The sequence below is a fragment of the Thunnus maccoyii genome, chromosome 9 (assembly GCF_910596095.1).
Source record: "Thunnus maccoyii chromosome 9, fThuMac1.1, whole genome shotgun sequence".
Lineage (NCBI taxonomy): Eukaryota > Metazoa > Chordata > Actinopteri > Scombriformes > Scombridae > Thunnus > Thunnus maccoyii.
In genome coordinates, this window is record NC_056541.1 from 4,078,092 (window position 1) to 4,088,396 (window position 10,305).

A 10,305-nucleotide genomic window follows, 5' to 3' on the forward strand; every position below is an offset into this window, starting at 1 on the left:
CTGAATGCTCTATTTTAAACTTAAGCTCCTTGCTGTGTAAAAAGAGACAGTTCACTGTATGTAAGTAATGTAGCCTCTACTTAACAGTTAGTTTATGTTGTTGTACTTTTGTCTGAGTCAGTGGTAAGACAAACATAGTTATGTATATGTATGTATGATTTCTATGTCTCTTCAGAGGACAAATTGTTTGTTCTTCAATTCAATATGATAATAATGTCACTTTGTCATCCGATGCCGCTTTGGTCCACACATGTGTGCTGTCATTCTGGCGTACATGGTCGTGAAGAAACTCTACTCCTAGGCTAGTTAAACTCTTGACCTTTGTTTCTATTTGAGGGTTTGCTTACTAACCTTTTTAAAAAATAGATATTTTTTGATTCTGCACAAGTGTATTTAAGAACTGTCTGAGTTCCAAATCATCAGAGAGAGAAAAGGTCATTCTCTTTCTCTCTCAGAATATATGATAAATTGTACATTTGATTTTATTATTTTATGACATTATTTCAAAACCTGACAATGCTCTTTTTGTGTGTTTATTGAGTGATCAATCAATTCTCCACCACAGCAACAGTATAAATCTCTAAAATTAATTCTAAATGCTACAATGAATAAGCATTAATATTCAAACATAATATGATAAATATAAAAAGGTTTTTGTATAGTGAGTACTTTTACTTCTGTACATTTATTCTAATTCAGGTGTGTATAAACATTCATTAATGGAAAAGACAAGCACGACAAATTAAATATTATGGTCTGAATTGTTCCTTTGACTTTTTCTCAACAGGTTTCTCTTGTTTTAGCTCATTTTTGACACAATAGCGATTTGCTTGCTGAACATTTGCTTTTATAAGTAAAATATTGTCCGAGTAAAATAAAAGGACTGATGTTAAACATGTCATTATTTCTAGTGTCATTATATTAGAAGATAAGTCCTTTAAATCCTTTTGAATTCACAGTTAACGTGTTTTAACCCACAGGAAGTTTCCAAAAAATCAAGTGTTTCGGGCAGGAATTACAAAAAACACACATTACATCCTTTGTACAACATGCTGTATATTTTTACAGGGTGTACTCTGAGAAATCAGATTTTAAGGAACTTCTTTAACCCCACTATTCTTTATTATGTATTTGTCCCGAAGCCGCAATCCAGTACAATTCATCTGAAGGTAATCAAGGAGCCATTATGTTTTACAAAACGATAACTAAACTCAGTCCATCTCAAACCAGAGATATCGCGACAACACAGTGGTGATATTTATGCTGGAATAGAAGCGCGATCTGTCAGTCAGAGAGGAGACCTGCTGGGACCACTAGAGGAGCAGAATGGAGGGGAACCAGAACCTGGAGCACCGCACCGTCAACCTCGTTAAAAGGGAAGAATCAGGCTCATCCTCTGCTACCACCGATAAACAGGTCAGTGTTCAAGACTTCATGATAAAGCCAGCTTTATAACGAGACTGAAGACACGATGACGAGTCTCGAGGGTCCGTGTTTCATCCGTTCATCCTGCTGTTGGAGATAAAGTCTGAAAAAGGAAACCTAAACACTTCCAGGCTTTGTCTTCACGGAGTTTTTCCTCGTGTGTCCCCTCCTCAGTGTGTAGCTGACCACTTTCTCCAGACTGGGGCCACATCATGCATTAATTAATGACTGAAACTGTGTGTACGCACAAAGCCTGAAATATGTATACTCATTCGTTTCGTCAGATTTATAAAGCTGTGCCTACGCATGGTTCTGCTTTATAAATCTCAATCATTGAGGAACTGGACGCACGTACACGAGCCTCATCTCCACTCCTAAGATTACCCAAGTGGATGAAGACGCTCTCAACCAGCCCATTTCATAACAGTTCACCGCCTGCTTCACCAGCCTCCAGAAGAAGTGCCGTTGCACCGATTGTGTTGCACCGGCGAGGTTCTCCAACAGGAGAACAGCTGTCATTACGCGCGACCATTACGCACGGTTGTGTGGCTCTTATAGTGTCCATATTATTAATACATCACCTGTAAACCATCGTCGTCATTGCTGCTGCATCGGTAAGGTGCAATCCCACGAAAGTGACCACTTGGGTATAGTGTATAGTCTGACGCTTTATTTGCCCATGTTAACATTTTAGAGTAGACACACAACTCGCCGGAGCAGCGCGGCTTGAGCTCACCGCTCCCCACCCCATCCAACAAAGTTCAGAATAGATTTGAATACTCAGCCTGGTCGCCAGAATAAAACGTTGGCATTGTACGTTTCTGCAAACCACAGAAACGTTGAATATCTACGTTTCAACACGTGATATACGTAGCATACACATTTCAACAAAACGTAGCATATTAACATTTCAACAATACGTATCACATGAACATGTCAACAAAACGTATTATATCAACATTTCCAAAATACGTATCATCTCAACATTTCTAAAGTGACGTAGTTCACATGTCATCTATATGAGTTGATCGTTTCTATATAGGAGGAGGAGGGGCGGGTGGATGGTTAGTAAGTTTGTTGGTTGTAAGTATCATGTATACAGTATATGGTAATAAGTTGAAAGAAAACCGGCTTTTGTTAGTGAGACATCGGCCGTTTTTATTTAATTTTTAATTTTTATTTTAACCCAAACCACGACCTTTCTCTAACCCTAACCAAGTGGTCTTTGTGCCTAAACCTAACCAGACCTTAACCACAGCGTTGTCACACCATAAAACATCATTATTCAACGGGTAGAAATGTTAATATGTTACGTTTGTAGAAATGTTGATATGATACGTAATTTACGTGTTGAAACGTATATATTCAACGTTTCTGTAGTTTGCAGAAATGTTCAATGCCAAAGTTTTCCTCTTGGGTTGGAATACTTGCTGCCGAAGCGTCGAAGCTCCTAAAAAGATATTCAGGACAACCTTTAGCACCCAGCAGATTACTACAGAGTTCTTGCACTCCTGAAATCAATCAGTTTTATTAGGAAAAAATCATGAATTTTTGAAACATGAATTCGTGTTAAAAATCTAAGAGACATTGAGCTGCATTTAAAGTGATTTCCAGTCATTTTCCAGTCTTAAACTTTGAACAACCTGCTTTTCTATACAGAGTTTAAACTTGATGTTATTTCTTCTGCAGAGTCCAACAAAGCTGCAACATACAGAATACTGCTCAGTGAATAAGGTGATCATGGTGGAAAATCATTTAACTATATTTTAGCACTAATAGAAGGGTTTCAGGAAATGTTGTTGATTATCCTGATAATACCGTTTACTGTGATATTTTAACCTATGATATAGGGGTCTAACGGTACACAAAATTCACAGTTTCGTATGTACCTCAGTTTTGGGGTCATGGTTTGGTGCAATTTTCTTACAGCTGAAGAAAAAAGTAGGAAATAATAGCTGTTTGGCTTTTTCTTAATTTCTTATGCAGATTACCATCTAATTGACATTTGTATATTTATTACATGCATATAAAGTAATGAAACGGGCAGCTTCGCTATTTACTGAATTGTATTGACTGTTTCAAAATACAGAACAGCTGAGAGAGAGAGAGAGAGAGAAGCAGTGGTTGAGCGAGCTAGAAAGTGGATGAGGAGAGCGAGCAGTGGTAGCGAGAAAGCTGGTGAATGAGAGGAAGAAAACATTATTTTATGATTGTTCCAAGGCGGTTAAAAATAAAGATGTCCACAACCGCATGTCTGAGTAAGTGGAGGATTATTGAACTATTTTCTGTGTATTCTTCGTGCGACTGCATGCACCAAACCATAATATCATCATAATTATCTTCAGATGTGTTTTGGCCAACCAACAGTCCATATCAATCTCTCTGCGGTTGTCTGATTGTCTTGGGGTTTTTGTTTGTTTGTTTGTTTGTTTTGTCAATGCTCTTATTTTGTTTCACTGAACGTAGAAAAACTAATAACATGTTCGCACAAACGTCAGAGATCCAGATATCCTGACTTAGTCTGTAGTTGGGATCAAGCTTAAAGAACTCTGTATCCTACATTTCCCATAATGCAGCTCTATTTGTAATTTTAGATCACTTGCTCCACCATGTCATCTCTCTTACTCTCTCTGTCTTTCTCTCTATGTTTGTCTGTTGTCATAGAAACAAACAGGAAGAATGGGACTCAAACATCACTGCTGTCAGCACTGTGAAAAAGCTTTCACAACATCAAGATATTTAAAGATTCACCAGAGAGTTCACACAGGAGAGAAACTTCACAGTTGTGAGCAATGTGGGAAAACTTTTACTACAGACAGTTCTCTAAAAATCCACCAACGCATTCACACTGGAGAGAAGCCGTACAGCTGTGACCAATGTGGGAAAACTTTCACTGATAACAGTAATCTTAACAAACACCTGCGCATTCACACTGGAGAGAAGCCGTACTGGTGTAACCAATGTGGGAAAATGTTTACTACAGACAGTAATCTAAAAAGCCACCAACGCATTCACACTGGAGAGAAGCCGTACTGGTGTGACCAATGTGGGAAAACTTTCACTAGAGACAGTGCTCTAAAAATCCACCAACGCATTCACACTGGACAAAAGCCATACTGGTGTGACCAATGTGGAAAAACTTTCACTCAAGACAATCATCTAAAAATCCACCAACGCATACACACTGGAGAGAAGCCGTACAAGTGTGACCAATGTGGGAAAGCTTTCACCAGAGACGGTAATCTAAAAACCCACCAACGCATTCACACTGGAGAGAAGCCGTACTGGTGTGAGCAATGTGGGAAAACTTTCACTCACGGCAGTTCCTTAAAAACCCACCAACGCAGTTGTGAGGAAGTGCAACCTCAGTAAACTGGTCTTGGTTGGTACACTGTGGAAAAGATTCCGATCAGAGAATCTCTTGTGGTAGGAGGGTTTGTTTATTTCCACAAAGTTGAACATACAGGTACTGCAGCAGTGTATGTGTGGTCTGAAATAAACATAAGAAAATAAATGGTCTTAAATGTAACATAAATCCAAATATAACAAATGTGAGTTATTTCTGTTTACGATAGCTACACTGCGTATTGTGCTAGGTAACTCTATTTAGCACACAGGCCTAAATATTAACAGATGGCCATAACAGGGAGAATAATATATACGTGTCAACTATACACCAATAAAGCAATACAGAATTACCATCATTAGCACACAGTAATATATGTGTATGTATATAATCCCCTGGCGAACAGAAATATACAGTTAACAGTCTAACTAATCCTCCTAAATAACCTACATTAGCATGAACAATACTGATAATAAGGTAACTCCATCTACAAAGTAATTAACCATCCATCAATTAAGCTAGCAAAACCATTGGCAAGTATGCTAAATGAAATAGTGTAATAGAATGAGGTCAAATATGTGAATAAGAAGGTTGATTCAGACAGCAATATTCACAAAATAAGTGCCGAAGCTTGCATGTGTGTCCTTCACTCACACATCAGAGGTTATAGACAGTCCATATTATTGCCTCTTGGCAGGGACATGCTGCTCCACTCGTTAACTACTACTACTACTACTAAGTCAGGCGAGGCTGTGTGTCAGGAAGGTGAGAGGGGGAGAGAGTCCATGTGAGTGATGTCACCTTGTTAAGAGGTAGAACTGGTGGGCTTTTGTACAGTAGTCTCTCATTGTGCTGAACATGTTTCAGAGGCAGGTTAGTGCTGTCCCCCTCGTCTCCTCTCCATGCCTTTAATAACAGTGTTGTTCTATCCTGAGCTTCTCTACAAACTGAGGGCTGACAACTGTAACTTTAGAATCAGCATGTATGCCATTAGCGGCTCACGTGACCAAATTTTAAGCTCAGTGATTGGTCATATTTTACTTCTACTCTGAAAGATTTTACATTTTTCACCTTGAGTTTCATGTTGATCCAAGTCGTAGAAGTGCTCAAAGTGTGAGTCATGTAACATTGTCAGGGTTAGGGTCAGGGTTAGGGTTAGGGGGCTAGATGGGCCCAGCGAACATGTATGGTGGTTAAAGTTGTGTGTAGTAAAACTTAAGAATCCTTGAAATTAGTTTAAAGGAGTTTAAGGTGGATTTAGGATTCATTTCTGGTAGTTTTACAGGTGATTGAGGAACAGTTGAGATTAAACTTTAAATTGAATTTATTGGTAATTAGATTTTGAGGAGTAACAGTGTGTTTGGGCACAGACTGAGACAAGGTGACACTAAAATACGTAGGATGTTAATACAGTTAGGTTTAAGAGAGAATTTAAGGAAAAACATGTCTTATAATGTAATAATTATTATAATGATTATATTATAAGAAAAATTATATGAAAAAAGTTGAAAAGATAGACTTAATTTCTGGTCCATACTGTCCATACTCATTTGGGGGTCAAATAGGCATCACTTGTGATCAAAATGATTGAGTTCCTAGTCTTGTTGGCACTCAGATTACTCTGCTGATGTTAATGATTTAATACCTAAAATCTTGTCCAAAGAAAAGGTTCAAGTTCGTTTAAGTTTAAGTCCTTTTTGGTTTGGATGTTAAATGCATTACAGCTGCCATGAGATCAGATTATCTCTGTATTTATTTTAGATAGTTGTTTCTGTGTAGTTGATGCAGGATCAGTCTGGCAGTGAGGAAGCTCAGTGGCTGGTGTTTTGTCTCTCTCAGGGTAAAATAAAATATGTTAATGTGTAGATTTTTATATCAAACATGTTAAAAAATAAAAATATGAGTAATAAAACAAAACAGGAATAACCAATAACATTGGTTGCTGAAACATTGCTGAAAGCAATCACACATTGTTCTTCTCACTCTTTATCCTTATTATTCCGTCTTCTGTACGTTTTTTCTTATCAGATTGTTTAGTGATATCTTTTGTAGTTTTTCAGCAATTTAAGCCCAAAGTCAGGGGTTTTGCAGACTTTTTCAGGTCTCACCAGTGTGTCATGTGATCAGACACAGTGGAGAGCACAAATATTTTTAGACCAGAATTGTTTTTCTGAACAGCTCTCCCTCCCACAATTTTAACTCCTCAAGCACATACCTTGCCTCAGTATGTTGCCACAAACCTGCTCTCTCTCAAAATGTAAATACATTTCACATAGGACTTAAAGTTTTTGAGATCTGAACCTTAATTGATAGAGAGTCCCTGTCTTGCTCTCATTGACTGCAATACAGTCTGCAGGATGTGTGTCTCCTCTGTCCAGTTTCTTAAACTTACAGATTCTCTGATCCTTCAAACACTTTTTACACATATCATTCATTCTCAAATTAACTAGTCTTGCTTTCACTAATGATGTACAAATCTCTGGGCTTCAAGCTCTAGAATGAGACAAATACATTTTCATCATCAAAATGGAGATTTTTTCCTCTTGTTTTTGTGAATGTCTGTTGGCTCAGTGGTTTAGAACACTGTTCCCATGATCAGCTTCACCTTAGATGACAAGGTTGTGTGTTTGATATCCGCTCACTGCAGTGCTCCTCATAATATTGCTCTCATGTACAAAGTTGCTTTACATCTCTATCATGTACCATAATTCAATTCCACTCTAGCTTACTTTAACATTATTACCTAAAATGTGGATTGATATGCTTGTTAAATACATCTTTTCCTAAACTACAGAGCATGTGTGAGTAGTCCAGTGGTTTAAGCTCATGTTGCTTCTGAATTCCTTATAGATCCCAAGGTTGTGAGTTTGAGCCCCGCTTAGGACAGAACTCAGTAGAGATGAAGGAGTCCAGGTGATGTCAATCTGCTTGCTGAGCTGAACTGCTTTTTTTTGTCAATTTCATGCAATTGACAGACTAAACAGCAGAATCTGGCCTTGCATTGCTGTGTGACATGTTAGCTCAGTGCATAGCATGTCTGTCTTACAAACATGAGGGTTTATGTTCAATTCCACCCATTGCTGCACAGATATTTTTAGACCAGAAATGTTTTTCTAAACTACTGTGACTCCCACAGTTGTAACTTCTCAAGCACATATCTTGCCTCAGTATGTTGCCACAAACCTCCTCTCTCTCACAATGTAAATACATTTCACATAGGACTTGTGTGTATATATATATGTATATATATATGTATATATATACATATATATATACACACATATATATGTATATGTATGTATGTATGTATGTATGTATGTATGTATGTATGTGTATATATATATATACACACATTAAAAAACACAAAAAGAAATGGTGAGCTGCCAATTTGAATGTACTTAATTTGCGAACTGCAGATCAGCTTCTGATTTAATAGTATTAAAACCATCTTAATGTGTGTAGTTGCTAACAGGTTAAATAAACACACAAACCTGGGTTGTGTGTTTTATTTGAGCACCAGATGACAAGTTACATTTACACTATAAAAAGATTCATAACGGGTAGTAACACAGTACTAAAGAATTGCAAATACTAAAATATAAAAGTTTTTCTGCTTAAAACAAAATTGTGGTTTTTTTAATGTCACGTACAGGATTACATGTGGGAAAGCAGGAAAACTGCCACATGTCAGAGGTAGTGGCTGCTCTTCTAAATGTGGCCTATAGTTTCTCCATCAATCATATTTACACCTCAGATGTGGAAAATTATCTGAAAGTTATCAGATGAATCAAAACCATAAACTCAAATCCTCACTGCACTGATCTTTTGTCTATTTTTGCTTGTTTAAGCTAATTAAGTTGAAACAGAGACTGCAACTAATTTCTCTTTTCATCACCCAATAATTTATCCATTATTTTCCAACTAGTTGATTGTTGAGTCTAAAATCAGTCAGAAAGTAACAGAAAATGCAAAGAGTGGACTACCAACTGGTAAACTGTTGCTGGGCCCTAAAAGCCCCAGTTCACTGCGTGTTAGTTGGTTTTTGGTCATGTAATGCTTGAACATTTGTTTGGGAACTTATATGACTAAGTACAAATATAAATTCTTAATTAGTGGAGTTTATATTGTGCTTACATGCTGCCTAAGCCAAAATAAAGTCATGTTTCATCAAATTATTTCAAACTTGACACATAAATCCTGGGGCTGGTAATTTTTCAGTTTGGGAGTACTGGATGGTTTCTGTCTTTAATTTCCTTTTGTCCGATCAATTCAATTTAAAATGATATAAAAAGTAAAAGCAACAAATTCTGACATTGTAGAAGCTGAATCAAACAATGTTTATTGATTGTAATCGTTTCGCTGTGTCCAACTCACAAACTGAATGATTTTACTTAGACAATTTAACTAAAGCTGCAACCTATTTTCTCAATTAATCAGTCGCTTGGTCTAAAGAGTGTCCGAAAATTGTGAAAAATGTTTCCCAAAGCCAAAGGTGACTTCCTTAAGTGTCCCTTAAGATATTCACTTTACTGTCACAGAGGAATAAAGAAAACAGAAAATATTCACGTTTAAGAAGCTAGAATCAGTATAGTAGTAGTATAGTATAGTAGTATAAGAGTATAGACTCTTAAAAATGACTCAAAACAATTAATCAATTATCAAAGTAGTTGGAGATATTAATTTTCTGTTGATCGACACATTGATTAATTGTCTAAACGCTGCAGCTCGAAATTTACCTTTTTATGGAAGGTAAAAAATAAAATAAAAACACAAGCAAAACATAGTTCAGTAAACTGGAGATGAGATTTATTTTAGACTTTTGACATTTTTATAGACTATAGTCATTCAGTACTTAACATGTGTCTACATCATGTATACATTCACATTTTGAAAGAACACACCTCAGCTCTGCTCTTCACAAAAAGCAAAGCACACTGGATTTTACTTCAAAGCCTCGACACATCTTCAGATTTCTGTTTCTGTTTGAGGATCAGATCGTTTGTGTTTTTGAAATACTGAATAAAACTTGTTATACATATATCTCTAATCTTCATTCACAAAGATTAAATGAGAAGTTCATCAAAACCACAAATCCTGGTTCCACATGGTGGAGTAATAAAAAAAATATATGAATTTTGGATGGTGGATATTCTGGCCAAACAAACACTACATTAAGCATGTATACCTACCAGTTCCATTAAGCAAAGCTGAAGTTAAGACATTCATTAGGACATATGCACAATCAGTATGGTGGGAGTATTGGGATGATAATGAAGCTGGAAGACATCTATATAATATACAAAGACATGTTAGTGCTGGGAGGATGGGGGGCTGGAAATGAAGGGAAGAAAATGTCATCACTCGTCTGAGAATAAGTCACACAGGTCTCAAGTATACATAATATAAGATAGGCAAGCACCTAACTGGGAAATGCAATCAACCAGAAACAGTCCAACATGTACTACTTTATTGTAGAAAATACAATATCACCTTCTTCAGTCACTAAGGGAGGCAAAAAAAACATGACTTTTCAC

General features: G+C 36.8%; 1 protein-coding gene across 3 annotated transcripts; it reads left to right on the plus strand.

Annotated features, from left to right (window-relative positions):
- Nucleotides 1-1,222: 1,222 nt before the first annotated feature.
- Nucleotides 1,223-4,960, plus strand: LOC121903546 (gastrula zinc finger protein XlCGF7.1-like). 3 transcript variants are annotated; one of them, XM_042420688.1, is made up of 3 exons: nucleotides 1,223-1,416; nucleotides 3,115-3,159; nucleotides 4,090-4,960. In XM_042420688.1, the coding sequence occupies exons 1-3, from the start codon at nucleotides 1,327-1,329 to the stop codon at nucleotides 4,795-4,797; spliced, it is 843 nt and encodes a 280-aa protein (XP_042276622.1). In that variant the 5' UTR covers nucleotides 1,223-1,326; the 3' UTR covers nucleotides 4,798-4,960. The 3 variants fall into 3 exon arrangements, with proteins under 3 accessions (XP_042276622.1, XP_042276623.1, XP_042276626.1); XM_042420689.1 differs by lacking the exon at nucleotides 3,115-3,159 and having other exon boundaries at nucleotides 1,227-1,416; XM_042420692.1 differs by lacking the exons at nucleotides 1,223-1,416; nucleotides 3,115-3,159 and adding an exon at nucleotides 3,603-3,683.
- Nucleotides 4,961-10,305: the final 5,345 nt, after the last annotated feature.